Here is a 15,311-nt window from a genome sequence, read left to right as displayed (position 1 = left end):
TTTTCTCTCAGACCCAGAGCAGTCCTCCTGGTATGTGCTAAGACCCAAGCCTGAAGCCGCGGCTGACTCTGGAGCGTGACTTGGTGTCTGCACTTAGATCGGAAAAACTCTGAGAGCCTTGAGGAAGTCCACCCATCTCCAGCTAGGAGAGGGCAAGCAGAGCCAGGAACAAACTCTTCTTCACCTGAGGTTCAGGCAAAGATACTCTGCGAGGTACCATCCAAAGTAGAGAAGGCTGGATCTGGGTGGCCCTGATTGCCACCTGGTCTCTTGGCTAGTGGTCCCACAGAAAAGAAGCTGCTAGGTTGGGTCTTCTGTTCCCTCCCTGCCCCACCATCCCCAGACCCCACTCCCCAACTGCCTCTGCTTCACCCCTGCCCCCCCCCCACTTCCCAGCCTGACCCACCTTTGTCCCACCTGTCCCCTCCCTGCATCCTCCAGAGTCTGGAGCATTTGGGGGAGGGTTGGCAGCGTGGCCTCCTGGGCGGACACATGTTTACATCTGATTCGGCATCTGACTGAGTCTTCCCTGATTGTTACGAGTGTTCCTGACTCAAAATATGTGCAATTCCCAGTGTCAATCAAACTCTTTGAAACAGCAGCTGCCACTGCCATTGCCTTGCAGAGCACTTTAGAAACTCTTCTATTTAGAAACCATTCTAGCACCAGCTTGCATCATGCCATCCATGCTAAGAGGCCCAGTGGCTGGTTGAGAACTTTGCAGCTCTAATCTCTCAGTAATAAGAAGGAAGGCAAGAGAGGGGCAGGGGGAGCAGAGAGGGAAGGGGAGACATCCATTTAGGGGAAGAGATCAGTTAGGGGGAAACGGGTTTCGGCCCTCTCCCCCATGCTCGATAGGCACACAGGTGTAACTTACTTTCTCATGTTCCCCAGGCCCTCCCGGAAAGTACTCCCATGATGCAGCTCAGCACCAAACTCGGTGCCTGGCCTGCCCCTTGGCCTGTGGAGGACAGTCTAGAGATGACGAGCCCGAGTGGAGAATTGGAAAGGTGGACGGAGGGCCCCTTACCCGCTGCTGTGCAGGGGCGTCGGGCAGATTCGCCTCCCTGATGTTCCACCGGGGAACGTGATTCTTTCTAGTCACCCTCTCCAAGTAGCTCTAAGTACCTGTCTTCTTGCTGCCTGGGAGCAGTCTCTCCCTAACCCTGGCAACTGCTGTAGAGAGGACGAGACAGCAATATTAGGGCGCTTGTTTGCCCCTTGAGAATCCCAGGTCTGGCTGTGCCTGGGGGTTACACAGGCCCCAGCTAGGAGTTCATCTGTAGACCATGTCCCCTGTGGAGATCCAGGAAAACCACACCTCTGACCTCGCCAAGACTCATGGAGAAACCCAGTGCAGGTGTACTCCCCATCTCTGCAGCCTGGTGGAATTCTTCCTTCCTCTGAGCTCTCAGAGCATCTTACTGGCACCTCTCACGTGGTATCCACCTCCTTCTAACTGATTCTACACCGACATAGACACCCTTTGTCTCTCCACTGGTCAGCAAGCAACTTGAATGCAGCATCTTGTCTGATTTCTTTTAGAATCCCTTATAGGTCTGAAGTAGGACCCGATACACATACAGGAGAGGTGTACGTGAAACGAAAATCCTTTCAGGGGGTGCTTATCAAGGTCATCATGAAAGATGCCTCTCAGAGGCATGTGCCAGGTGCCAACAGCTGGCTGGACAAGTTGGGTGGGTTCGACCCCTCATGCACAGTCATCCAGCCCAGAACAGGATTTGGGGATTCTCCACTGGGTACTCTTCTTTCCAAGCCCAACCAACCACCAGCCCTCTGTACCGGTCTATCCTAATGGAGGCACGTGGGCCCCATCATGGGGAATATGGCCTGAAGGCGCCAGTGCGGTTGGCGTGAGTACAGCAGGTTCAGGCATTTCCTCTTCAGAATCAAACCAGGTTTGGGCCCCCTAATCGTGACTTTCAAATAAGAAGGATTATTTGTGATCGATCAGATTTCATAAGACAGGTAAAGGCATAGACGGATTTACGGAGTAGCTTGGTTAAGAATAATTGATCACAAACACACTATTTAGATAAAAGTTTGATTTTGTTTTCAAGTCTTTCCCCCGCAAGAGGCAGTAATTCTTCTCTGGTCCCAGCGTTGAGCCCTTCTACGTGTGGATCAGAGGTCATCCGCCTACGGGCACGATGGGGGCTTCCGGCCTCTGTGGCAGTTCATGCACTGACTATAAAGCTTTGCTGCCCTCACTGCAAATCATAAGCAGACATCCTTTCTCCTCAGGTTTCTTTCCTTTGTGCCTTTCCTCCCTCTGCTAAGGCTGTTTCCTGTGTTTGCTCTGCTCTCTTTGCCCCGCCTTCTGCGTGCTGTTAATCTCCCACTCCTGCCAGCACTTCTGTGTTCTCTTGCTACCCCACACCGCCAACTCCACTGTCTGAGTTCCCTCTCCCCTTTTGTTTCACCAGCATTTTTGAACTATAATTTCGTCCCCCCCAAAACAACCCTTGTGTTGGTTTACAGTCAATACTGTTCTCCTTCCCAGGCAACCGCTAATCTGCTTTCAATCTCTATAGATTTGCCTCTTCTATACGTTTCATATAAATGGGAAAATGTAGATGAATAGTGTCGTGAGGCCTTTAATTACTGTCTGGCTTCTTTAACTTAGCGAATGTTTTTGAGGTCTATCCATTTTATAGCCTATAACCGTGCCCACTCTTTTACATTGGGGAGTAGCATTCCATTGTATGGCCACCGCATACGTGGCTTATCCAGTCACCAGCTGGTGGGCATGGGTTGGCTCTCTTGATATTTTAACATCCACACCAGAGACTTCTGTGCAATCCAAGGTCATGCTGGATTGACTTTCTGAAAAGTGGGAGAGGGTTGTTAAGTTCTCAGGAAACTCACTTTACAGCAGGACAGGGCTGGCTATCTGAAGTCTTCCAGGAGGATGACTTCCCAGGAAACAGATGAACCAAAGGTATTTTCTATTTATCCCACTCTAAAGCCTTCCCTGGCCACAGTCCCAGGACCTGATCCTCCAAGGCTGTGAAAGAGATAGAAGGAAACAGTACGTCATGGGTTTTCTGTTAACACTTACGGCCCCCTCTGTGTTGCTTACAAACACTCCCAGGGATCACACTCAAATCATTTAATATTTAACTATCAGTCGGGCACTGCAGAGACCAACCCCAGTCAGAACTGATACTGAACGAGACACGGGTTCCTCGAGATCCCCCTCTGTGTGAGGAGCTAACCTTTCAGTTGCTGGATAATGAGGAATCCAGGGGGCTCCAGGGACAGAGCCATGCTGCCTGAGGCAATCGACAAGCAGAGGACACACGGGGGACAGAGACGCTTTATCAGCTGGCACAGAAGCATCTCAATAGTTTAATAATGTCTTCAGCCCCGCCTGTGAGCACCAGCTGATACGAAGCCTAGCCCTTCTGCCCACCCTGCACAACCAGAACGCACAAGAGGTCTCCTCAGAGTAACTGGGAGTCCTGGTCTCAGGCCCCAAGCTCCAAATTCCATTAACCTACAGAGCAGTCCCTCAGAAAGGGAAGTGCCCTGTGCTGGAGAAGCAGGGAGATGTTGACTGCTCCCCCCTCGCCGCCTCCCTGAGATTAGATGAGGCTGATAACAGCTACAGTTGCGAGCCGGGTCATCAGTGCCCATTGGGATCGTGCTGGACGTTGAATCCAGGACATGACCCACCCGCGTAGTTTCTCACACCCACTCCTCTTCACACGCTTACAGGTTCTGGTTGCAGATCGTTGCCTGGTGGGAACAAGGATCCAGAGCCACCGTGGCTTTCAACAATATCTCCATCAGCCTGGACTGCTACCTCACCAGTGAGTGCACCCTGTCCCCAGCACTTGCCCCCAACCCGGGCTATCCTGGGCCTCACAATCCCTCCTAGACCCAAGCCCATGGTCTCTGCCACCTTCCCCGGGGCGCGCTCATCTCCCTCCCTTAAACCGAACCTCACTTAACTCAGCCCGTGGGGTCTTCTCTGTTCTAGTTGGTGGGGAGGACAAGATGCCGCAGACTACGGCACCCAAGTCAAGAAATCTGTTTGAGGGAAACCCAGACAAGGAGGCAAAACCCTGGGAAAACACACCAAAAGAGAGCCCCATCTTTGACCCTACAGGTAAGGGTTCAACTCACATATCTGAGCAAAGTGATCTCACGTTGCAAAAGGTAGAAGAAAGATACGTGCTGTGATTGGGGTGGGGAGAGGTGTTTATAGAATAAAATAGTCGACCTTTAGAAAGAACATCACCTACACCCTGGCTGCTGGGCTCCAAGAGGAAGCTGTTCGGTCGTCCTATTCCCTGGGGAAACGGAGCTTCTGAAAGTTGTGCAAAGGAGTAACTGTCCTCCACGGCTGGGAAGTACCCAGGCCCCGGCACAAACGGGGGAACCAAGCTGGTACCCTTCTCTCAACTCAGTCCTTCGAAACCACTCCCCATTTACTGAACAAAGCAAACCTTCCATCGATCTCTTCTCCTCATAAAGAGGGCTGGGCCCAAGGCCAAGGTTATCTGTTGCTCAAAGGCAGACTAGCTCATTAGTGGTACAACCCCCCAAAGCTTCAGGTTCACCGCACTTCCCCAAAGCTTGGCTCCCTTCTGAAGCTGTTTAATTCAGCATCCCCTGTGCTGAAGGACTTCTCGTGGGGCCCTTGCTGCTTCAAACACAGGCCTCTTCAGCCTCTGGCCCTAAACTGTGGGTGTGACTTCTCGTTAAGTTTTATTTAGGGCAATATGAGGACGATAGCCCAGGAGACAGCATTTCACGTAGCTCTGAGAGACTGCTCTGAAGAGGCAGGGGGGACAGTCAGTGTATATGTGATTTTGGTGAAGGGGGAGCACGTTCAGTGCAGCACACATTTTTGCAGAAGGTTGCTGCTAGTCTCATGAAGGTTACAGCTAGCCACAAGGAGCAGACATCAGCACAAAATATTTTAGTGCTTTCTCTACATATAAGGAGATGCAAGGATTGGGCTCATAAAATATTCTCCTGTGGCTTCCCTGGTGGCGCAGTGGTTGGGAGTCCGCCTGCCGATGCAGGGGACACGGGTTCGTGCCCTGGTCCGGGAGGGTCCCACATGCCGCGGAGCGGCTGGGCCCGTGAGCCATGGCCGCTGAGCCTGCACGTACGGAGCCTGTGCTCCGCAACGGGAGAGGCCACAACAGTGAGAGGCCCGCGTACCGCAAAAAGAAAAAAAAAAAACATTCTCCTGAAAGTATCTATTTTAAGGCCTGTTCTGCCAGTGTTTCAGAGCACAGAGTGTCTCATTCCTGATCTACCCCCTGAACTCCTTTCAGGGTGGCTGCTGAAGGTCAGTGGTCACAGCAGCTTATGATTTGATCCTTGTAGAGGTAGATGCCAAGTGCCAATTTGTAGTTGACAAGCTTAACCTAACTCAGAGCTTCTACCCGGGAGAGGTCCCTGGAGAGGAAGGGAGGGCTGGGGGCAGAGGGAAGGGGAAGGAAAGCATAGTCAGTGAGCACACCTGACCCTGGGCTGGGGCATCTCACACATCTACTCCTCTAGTCCTCACTCTGGCCCAGGGCCCGCTGCTGTTATTAGAACTGCAGGGAGGAGAGCGATGATGGGGAAGAATGTAAACATCCCACAGCTGGTAGGAAACGGGGCCCGGACATAGCCCTGAAGTCTGCACTCTTCAGCCAGCTGAGCTACTTCGAGTATCTAATTCTCCTATCAGAGATCAACGCTACAAACGGAAAAGAGCTGGGAGAGTGGCCCAGACGAGAGCCCCTGCATGATCAGTAAACAGATCTGCTCCCAGCCATCCCGACAAAGGACAGAGGAGGCTGGATAATAAGATTTTCTCCCCAAAGTTCAGCACTGTCAGTTTCTGCTGGGCTTGGAACAAGGGTGGCTGGTGGCATTTCCACTCTCCTCCCGGCAGGCTTTCGAGCAACTCCTAGAAATGCAAATGCCAGTTGGGTCTTCTGAAAACCGTCACTCACAAAGCTTCCAAATTTCTAAACACTCCTCACGTCCCCCAAGCCAGCCCTTCCCTCTGACGAGGGCCTGACCCTCTGGGTCTGGGGATTTCCTTGCGCCCAGCCCCCGGGGCAGAGCTGAGCCGCTGTAGCATCCAGGCAGGGAATAGCCTGTCCAGGTGCTTCACGGAACATGCTCGGAAGCCTCTGAGTCACTTCACCTAATCAGATGAAGAAACTGAGATAGAAATGGGGCAAGTATTAAGGCTGAGAAATTACGTTTGTCCGCTTTGCACATACAGTCACACTAACCATATGGACAGCAATCACAGGCTGCAGAGCTCACGCGCGCGCTCTCTCTCTCTCTCTCTCTCTCTCTCTCTCTCTCTCTCTCTCTCTCCCTCCCCCGCCCCGCCCCCCAGCAGTAATGACCACTAGGGGTGAGGAGGTGAATGCAGGCTCTGTCACCTTCTCTCTCTCTAAAAGCCCAGGTAAGGACAGGCAGGACCCTCCCCCGACCCTGGGCCAGATGACTCTGCCTCGGCTTCCTAACCCATCTCTCCTTCTCTTTCGAGCTTACATATTGTGTAGGAGGGCAGGATGGAATCACCTCAGTTTACATGCAAACAAGCCCAACCCACAGGTTTCCATAACTTGCAGAACCCTGGCATCGAGCCACAGTCTTGCCTTTGAGTTGGTTGGTGACAGTTTGTTTACTGTATTCTGAATACACGTCTTTGCCAAAGGTTGGTGGGGAGACAATTAAAAATGTGTGGAAAAGAGCACTGGACCAGGAGTCAGAACTCCCGGCTGACCCACACTAGCAAGCTGTGGTCCTAAGACAGGTCTCACCTCTGTCCGGCCTTCCATCCCCTCGTCTGATGGCTGGGGCATGTCAGCAAACCCTCAGGTAACAGTTCGTGTTTGAGGGAATAACGCAAACACAGACAAAGGAGAGAAAACTGCTACTTTTGAAAATCAAGGTTGAAGTAGACAGTCTCCAGGTCCCTCGCCATCCCCAGCTCCATGGTTCTAAGAGCTGAGGGGATATGGCATAAGGGAGCCAGAGCTCTCCTTGGCCCACTGCTAATGTGCCCAGAAGTGAGGGTGACACACTGTCCATTTCCACACACACTCCTACAGTTCGAGAACAGATGCCAATTCCAATGAGAAAGCTTTATGTGTTTCACATAAATTGATTGGGTCTATCTCTGCTAAACGCATTATCCATTCACCACAGAACAACTATTAGAGTTAATAGAATTTGTAGCTAGAGCCATTATGCTCCAAGCACACCGTTCTGGGGATGACAGCATTATTGGAAGGCAGGCTTCACAGGGCCTGGCCTCGCTCACTCAGAACTGTCTTCTCACTCACTGGGGGTCTTTGTTTCCATCAGAGCCTTTCGCACCTGCAGGCCCAGCCAAGCTCATTTCAGCGGCATACCCCATTAGTGAAGATGTACCCAGTTCCTAAAGAAATACATGTGTCTCATCCAGTTCCAGAAAATCCTGTCGTCTTTTCAGTTGTTGGCATTGCAGACAACCTCATGCCAGGTTGGAGGTACAGAGGCGGCTGGCATCCCTGCTTTAGCCGTGGCTCTTTACTGTGTGCCAGTTTTGAAGGCAGGAGGCCCCCAAAGCATTGGGAGGACAGGCAACAAGTAAAGGTAGAAGCCCCAGTCACTCCAGGGGGACCTCAGAATAGACTCCTAAGTTCATTGTATCATTAACAGCTTCTTCCAGAAATAACCAGTGACGAACTGGGACTGCATGAATGCAGCAGCGAGCAGGTCGGCTGTTGGGGACCTAGATCTGGCCCAGGGTTTCTCTGTGTCATCACGTCATCTGCTTCTGGTTACCTGGCTGGGGGAGGGAGGACCCACAAGCGCTCCTGGTTAAAATGCTGATTCCTGGGCCCCACGGACCTGTGTAATCTTAATGTCTGAGAATGAGAGGTCAAGCTCTGCCTTTTTAACAAACTCACAAGGAAAACCTGGTTTGAAACAGAGTTTAGGAACCCCAGGCTGCAGCCCGACCTCCTCGATGCAGATGGGCGTGGACCTTGGGATGGAGAGGAGGCAGGCTCGAGGCCACACAGCACCCTCCAAGGGTTCAGCTCTCAGACAGTAAAGGCCTCGCCTCATGCGTCTCCTCTTTACACAACAATAATAACCACTATCACTGAGCACCGCCATGTGCTGGGCTCTTTCACATGCATTATCTCATTTGCTCGTACTATAATATTACCCTCCATTTACAGATGAGGAACTTGAGGCCCACAGAGAGGAAGTAACTTGCTCTAAGTTATACAAGTTGTGTAAAAGGTTAAAATCACATGCAAAGTAAGGTTTTCTAAGTCAAATAACATTTGGAAGGGCAAAGTTTCCTTCAAGAAACCTTAAAGGAATCCCACTGTTGAATGGGTCTTCTAGAGGAATCTCTCTTTGAAAAACCCTGAACTGAAAATGTCAGTTTTTGCTTAAACAGAGCACATAGGCATCTTCACTAACATTCAAAACAGCACGCCAGGCATACAATGCACCTCCGCACATGTAAGAAAGCTGATTATTGCAGCTAATTTGCGTCTCTCCGTGCACCCCAGCCTTCGTGGGTGCACGTGAAAGGCACTTCTGTCGGCACCCGTTCAACTGCGGGGAGCCCCTCTTTGAGAGCTGCGCCGGCACGGAGCTGTAGATATAATCCTTGGCACCCGTTCGGGCACTGGCCGTTTCCCTGCTCAGCTGGCCTGCTGTTTAACCATGTGCTGCGCGTTCTCTCTTATCCACTGATTTTAGATTATCACCTATTTATAGCCAGAGTACTAGTGATAACGCATGAAGCACCAGCTCTAACAAGGCTCGTGGGCCCCCAGTCACTGCGGCAGGCTCGGCGCCCTCCAATTAGGACGTCACTCTTCGTTTGGGTGCCGCTCCCTTCCCCAGGAGCTAGCGCGGCTGTGCTCCAGGGAGAGAAGTAGCTTGGAACTAATTCGTGACTCACAATCCCCGTTACTCATGTTAACAAGTCCCTCCCAGAGCAAGAGGCTTTGCAAGCTGGGGAGCCAGTCAGCATTCCCAGGAGGTGGCCGACACCAAGGCCCAGGGGCTGCTTGGTGGCCGAGGGAGAGACAGCACTTCTGCAGGGACCCGGTGATGGTGACAGGGAGGAACTGAAGGCTGGATAAGAAGCCACGCTCCCTGAGCAGAGCACCCACTGGCAGCAGAGCTTCATGGGTTCGCAGACGGCCCCCTTCCCTCTGCACGCCCGTCTCCAGCTATTAAGCACACTCGGCGTCTCTTATGTGATCCTTACAGACTCTCCCCACCAGTCCCCCAGGAGAGACATCACGGTCCAGCTCCCAGCCCGGCCACCTACTTAAAGCCACTCACTTCTCCTTTCTGTGCCTTTGTTTCCTCACATCCAGAAAAATGGCGCTTATATTGTTAGGGCTTCCATCTCATAGGTTTGAGGAAAGGATCACATAAGTGAATCGGTGTCAAGGGCTTAGAGAGGTGCTTGACCCAACGTGAGCTACATGAGCTGTCGTTATTTTCCCCATTTTAGAATTGGGGAGACAGAATCAGAAAGGTTATGCGGCTTACCTCACCAATCAGCTGCAGAGCCAGGGTTCCCACTCAAGCCGGCTCACCCCAAAGTCTTCCCGCTCTAGCCCCACGCCCGCTAGGAACAATCCCAGATACCACCCAGCTGCTGACCGCGGTTAGGGAGAAGCTCTTGCTACATCCAGACTGGCTACATCCATCTTCTCCTTCCACGAGGAGATTCAGCTCAGCATTCAACACAGAAAACCTCATTGCTTTCTAGTTAATGTGTTCACAATTCCCTGAATCTCTCTCCTAGAAAAAAAAAAAAAATCACATCGAGCCGAGTTTAATTTAACAGGCCTGTGCTGGAGCCTGCTCCGTGCCCTGTCCTGTGCTGGGTGCCCTGGGGCCTGCAGCTGGGAACAAGCCAAAGTGCCCCTCGTGGAAAATGTACCACCCAGAGCGGGGCCCACATAAGCCTGACATGAAGCCACTGTTACCCCAGTACAAGGGAGTCTCTGCATCCCTTTTCAGGTGTCCAATTCTGATCACAGCTGGAATTAGGACAGGGGCCCCCACTCCCCGGCTCTGCCTTTATCCTGCCCTGGATGGTGAAAGGGTCTCCATCCAAGACTGGCGCATTGCAAATTATGCTGAACTGATCATCATTTTTGAAAAGAAATCCAGTGTCCTTTGAGAAAGCAAGGAATCAGCAGTGTACTTCATAACTGCCCGAGCCTGGGCCCCACTGGAAAAATAGCGCAGCAGCATCCAGCTCTGGCAGACTCAAAAACGCTTCACGAACCTCCAGTCTAATACGACGTGCTGGTTGGCATTATGGCGAAGCTGCAGACAAAATGCCTTCACACCATGCCGTGGTTCCTCTCAGTAGCAGAGAGGACCCATTGCCTTTCTCTCTCCTGGCTGGCCTGAGAAAACATGTTGTTTTTCCCATTTGTTTTAGTGAAAGATTACATAAGTGAGAGACAATAAATGACCTGGGATCTCTGAGCTCAGCACGCCTTGATTAAGATCATTTAGCTCCAAGACTAACAGGACGCAAAGGCCCCTCCATCAGTGCAGGTGCGTTAAGCACTTGTTATTTGGGAAGTCTGCTTTTAATTATCGTCCTTCTCTCAGACTTGCTTGTTCTGCCTGCAAAATAACCCTGCATCCCCTTGGAGCCTACTCAGCTCTTTGCTTGTTACAGCAAAGCTTCAGTGATCCTGGACAGAGAGGTGTTTTAAAATTTATCTGGATCCAGAGCTGGACAGTGGAACTAGGGGGAGAAAGGCTGAAATGCTAACTCTAGATCCCAAAAGGCGGTTCCTCCCTGCTTGCCCCTACATTGCCAAGAGGAAAAGGAACAAGAGGTGGAATCACCTTAGCCATCACTGAGCCAGGGAGAAGAGAGAGGGCACAGGGAATAAATGGGCCCACCAGCGACCTCCACGCTGGGTGCTTACCAAGAAGATGAGGCCAAAGAAAGCATTGGCTTCTGAGGAGGGCTTTGGGGTATACAGATAGGTATCTATTGCTTTGTAATGAACTACCATAAAAATATAGTGGCTTAAAACAACACACATTTGTTATATCAGTTTCTGTGGGTCAAGAAACCAGGCACAGCTTAGCTGGGTCCTCTGCTTCATAGTTTCTCATAAGCTTGCATAAGACGTTAGCCAGGGCTGGGTCTCATCTGAAAGCTCAATTGGGGAATGAATTACTCCCAAGCTCACATGGTTGTTGGCAATTCCTGGAGAAGCTAATGATGAGAAAGAGAAAGAGAGACAGAGACAGAGAAATAGGGAGTCTACTAGCAAGATGGAAGTTACAATCTTATGTAACATAGTCATGAATATAACATCCTGTCACCTTTGTCACATTCTGTCGGTTAGAAGCAACTCACAGGTCTCGCCCACACTCAAAGGGAAGGGATTATGCAAGGGTGTGGCTACCAGGAGGTAGAGATCACTGGGGCCACCTGACAGCCTACCTGCAGTGGCTTTTGTGTGTCAACCAATCACCGGGAAGCTTTGAGAGCTCATTGTGGATTCTGATGGGCAGAATTCCTGGCAGCAATCTCAAGCCTCTCTGTTCAATATTCCACAGACACTTAAATATTCACTAAGTACCTACTGAGTGCCAGTCCATAGCAGAATGGAAAATGGATCAACAAAGAATTCTAGAGACCGTGGTTCCAGCTGCGGGACTTCAGGAGAGCCAAACATTCTGAGCCCCAGTTTTTTCTTTATTCATAAAGTAGTGATAATAATTACCTGCCACAGTTCTTTTTCAGAGCTGGCTATTGTAGTGAGCAAATGAGATCATTTGCTTTGAAAGGTACAAAAGAATATGCTAATATAAAATGTGTGATATTATTATTAACATTATTAAACTACATAACAGAAAAGACTAAGCCAGTTCACTTGTCCCTCATATGTTGCCTTCTATACACTTTCAGTGTATTTATAGTCCTCCTCCTCCACCTATGAGCTGTGCACTCTTTTATTTGTATATAAGTATGTGTTCTGGGCACTCCTTAATTTTTTTGCGAAAGTTTCAAGCACATTCTAGTTTTTGCCCTCTTAAAGCTAACTGTCTTAAGAAAAAAGGGGGCAGTATTTTGCATGTTGGGTCCTTTTGTTCAATCAATTCCCCCAACCCAGCTGATCATCAATTTGTAGGTTAAACCCGCAAACTCCACTTGGGGGACATATGTGACTTGAGTAAGGACATAGAAGATTGCCCCCCGAAAGGCCCACCCATCAGTATAAATTGAAAGAGTGTTTCTAGTCTTTTAAAGCTTGTCAAGATCTCAGAAATAATGGGGACTTCAGGACTTTCTCCGGGGACAGCTTTTCAAACAAGTCCCAGGTGGTTGGATCTGAGAGGCCTGATTTGGTTTTTATAGTGAGTATTGACATTACTTCATGATAATGTGAGAGTATATTTTATTCTTTTCATTGTTATTTTTTATTGAGTGACTGACAGACTCAATGATCCAGTTCTGGGATTAATGTTCACAAGTAAGGAGAACAAGGTACAGCTTGGGCTTCTTCAGCAACCCAGCTGAAAGTCAGAAAAACTCCTGGGCCTCAGAAGAGCTCCCTGAAAAAGAGGAGTATTTCTTTTCCTTCACCCAGATTTATGACTTGGAGCCTACTAGCTAGTCCATACAGTCTATCAGCTGATCGGCTCCCTCAACCATGGGGCCAGTGGCGTGTCCACACTGCTAAGGAGCAGTGTGTTTCCTTAGAGACACTGCAGGGCTCCCTGCCTCTCAGTTATGTGGGTGTGGGTGTGCGAGCGTGAGTGTGTGCTGGTGTGTGTGTGAGTGTGTGAAGGTGTGTGCCGGCTCCTTGGGAGCCTACCCCCTCTCTGCTGTGCAGTCACGAGTAAGACAAAATTTGCCTTTCGACACATCCATTTGTACCACCAGAACGCCTCTGGTCCACCCCATCCTGTGATGTTCTAACCCTAATACAAGAACTCCAAAGGGTCAAAGGTGCTTCCTCTGAAGCATGCACAGTACCCGCAGCATGTGTGAGCTCCCTCTTCTAACCCCTCAGGTGGGTTTGGCGGCTGGCGTTTGGCCTACTCTCTTTTTTCTATTTTTTTTTCTTGGTTTTTTTTTTGTTTTGTTTTTCATTTAACAAAGGTTTATTAACTATTTTCTGTGTGACTGGCACTGTTTTAGGTCCTGGAGACAAACAGTGAACAAAATTGGCTAAGCTTCACTCTTGTAAAGTTTGCACACTAGAGGGAAAAACAGGAAACAAGTGTACAGATGATATAGTTTCAGATAGTGATGTGTTATGAAGAAAATAAAGCAAGTTAAGGGGACAGAGATGACAGTGGCAGAGCATGTGTGCTATAACAATGGGTGTTAAGGGAGAAAACTCAAGGTTTCGTCAGGTGTGCCTCAGAGCAGAACCGGGATAATACTATTTGTTACTATCGTCAAGACCCCACTTTTTACTCCTGGGCTGGCGTGGCCTGGGGAACCTCTGAGGCCCCTCTACAACGTAACTACTGCTCTCATAAACTCTAGAGGCCTTGACCATGAAGTGTGTGGACACAGAACAGAGCGTGGTAGAGAAGAGGGAGCACACCTGGGCTGAGCAGGCTGGGCCGAGGGAGTGTCCCAGACACCTGCTCTCCTCCAAGGAAGGCAGGCTGAAGGCCACACACAGTTTCTAAAGAAGCATTGGAAACCCGGTCCCAATCCAGTCTGGCATTGCTGTTGGAGCGAGAACAGCAGGACTCTCTGGTCAGTGGTATTTTCTTTGCCAGTTGGGGGGAGATCTGTATTCTAGGAAGGCTCCATCCACATTACGTCTGATGCAGCCAATGTCCAGCAGCCCAAGGAAGTGTCCAGTCCAATAACAAAAATTACTATATAGATGACTGCTGATGTTGGTTCGGTGGCCCTATACATGACTAGTCTCATTAGTTCAATGCCTGTTGATGTCAAGACTCACATCTCTGTGATCTTTTTTTTTTTGGCGGTACACGGGCCTCTCACTGTTGTGGCCTCTTCCGTTGCAGAGCACAGGCTCCGTACGCGCAGGCTCAGCGGCCATGGCTCACGGGCCCAGCCGCTCTGCGGCACGTGGGATCTTCCTGGACCGGGGCACGAACCCATGTCCCCTGCATCGGCAGGCAGACTCTCAACCACTGCGCCACCAGGGAAGCCCCTCTCTGTGATCTTTTTGGCCTTTTCCTCATGCTTGTTGCCTCATGGCCACTGCATCTCCAGGCACCATGACTGCCCTCAAGCAGGAATAAGAGAGACTTGCCTCTTCCCTTCTCTTCTCTAGTATAACATAGTTTGTCTTCTGTCTTTGGTCCACCATTTGGTCCTACTTGCTCCCCCACTACTTCCCTTTCTGCCCTGGACATTTGGATTCCCCCCTTTTCACGTGTCCCTGTTCTCCAATTCATCTTAGAAGGTCCAGGACCCTGACCCAGGAGTCAGGACATTTGTTCTTCTAGCTCCTAAGCACTTGGCCACTTGGGCTGCCTGCACCTCCATCTGCCCATCTGTCAGAGGTGTTACAGTCCCAAGGCCTTGTAAGGATTTCACCCTTCATGATTTAGAACCAAACAATAAGCAAGAACTAGTAAGAATAAAGCAGTGAGGGGTGCTGGCCTCCCACACTGTTGCCTCTCTCCCAGGAGCCAGTGGACCTTACAACAGGAGGTACCAGACCAGGGTTTTCTCTGCCAGGTCTGTGGACAAGAGCAGATGAGGGCAGAAATCAATGACCCTTCAGGCCTGAGTGTGGCAAGGCTGGTATTTGAACCACTGCTACTTGCCACTTAAGCCTCAGAACCAAATCCATTACGTGTGACCCCCAGATGGGTGAGTCTGCAGCACCCGTCTCAATGTCAAATACTTTATTAACACAACTCTGGCCTGAAGCCAACTTGGGAATAAACAAATTAGCCCTGAGGCCTCCCTTAACTTAATTTTTACAGCTCTGCTTTCAGGATAGTGTCTTTCCTGTGACCTTTGCGCTCTCACGTGTTACTCACTCTCCCTCAGGGAGCAGGGGGTGGCTGAGAACACAACACAGACGCCATCACAGGAGCCATTAAAAACTGCCTCAGATTGCCAGGCGTCGGAGCTGTTTAGGGTAATTCAGTCCTGAAAGCAGCTTTTATCTCAACAGCCCAGATTTGCTGCCCTATTGATGGGGAGCCGGCTTGCTCAGAGGTTCCTCTTCGCGAAGGGATGTCTGCCTCCCAGCAGAGAGGGATGTGGGCCTCTGGTCTTTGTTCCCCAGGAGACCTCAGCTTTT

At 50.4% G+C, this 15,311-nt stretch overlaps 1 protein-coding gene across 1 annotated transcript in view; it reads left to right on the top strand.

Moving 5' to 3' along the window:
• The window catches only part of ALK (ALK receptor tyrosine kinase), a 742,496-nt gene that overhangs the window by 667,830 nt on the left and 59,355 nt on the right, over positions 1-15,311 (top strand). The window contains exons 11-12 of the mRNA XM_032653286.1: positions 3,742-3,836; positions 4,007-4,135. Coding sequence (XP_032509177.1) covers positions 3,742-3,836; positions 4,007-4,135 — 224 coding nt within the window. The remainder of the gene's footprint in view (positions 1-3,741; positions 3,837-4,006; positions 4,136-15,311) is intronic.

The sequence above is a fragment of the Phocoena sinus genome, chromosome 13, assembly GCF_008692025.1.
Source record: "Phocoena sinus isolate mPhoSin1 chromosome 13, mPhoSin1.pri, whole genome shotgun sequence".
In the NCBI taxonomy this organism is placed as follows: Eukaryota; Metazoa; Chordata; class Mammalia; order Artiodactyla; family Phocoenidae; genus Phocoena; species Phocoena sinus.
Note: the sequence above shows the minus strand (reverse complement) of the source record. Positions and strands in the feature narration are given on the sequence as shown.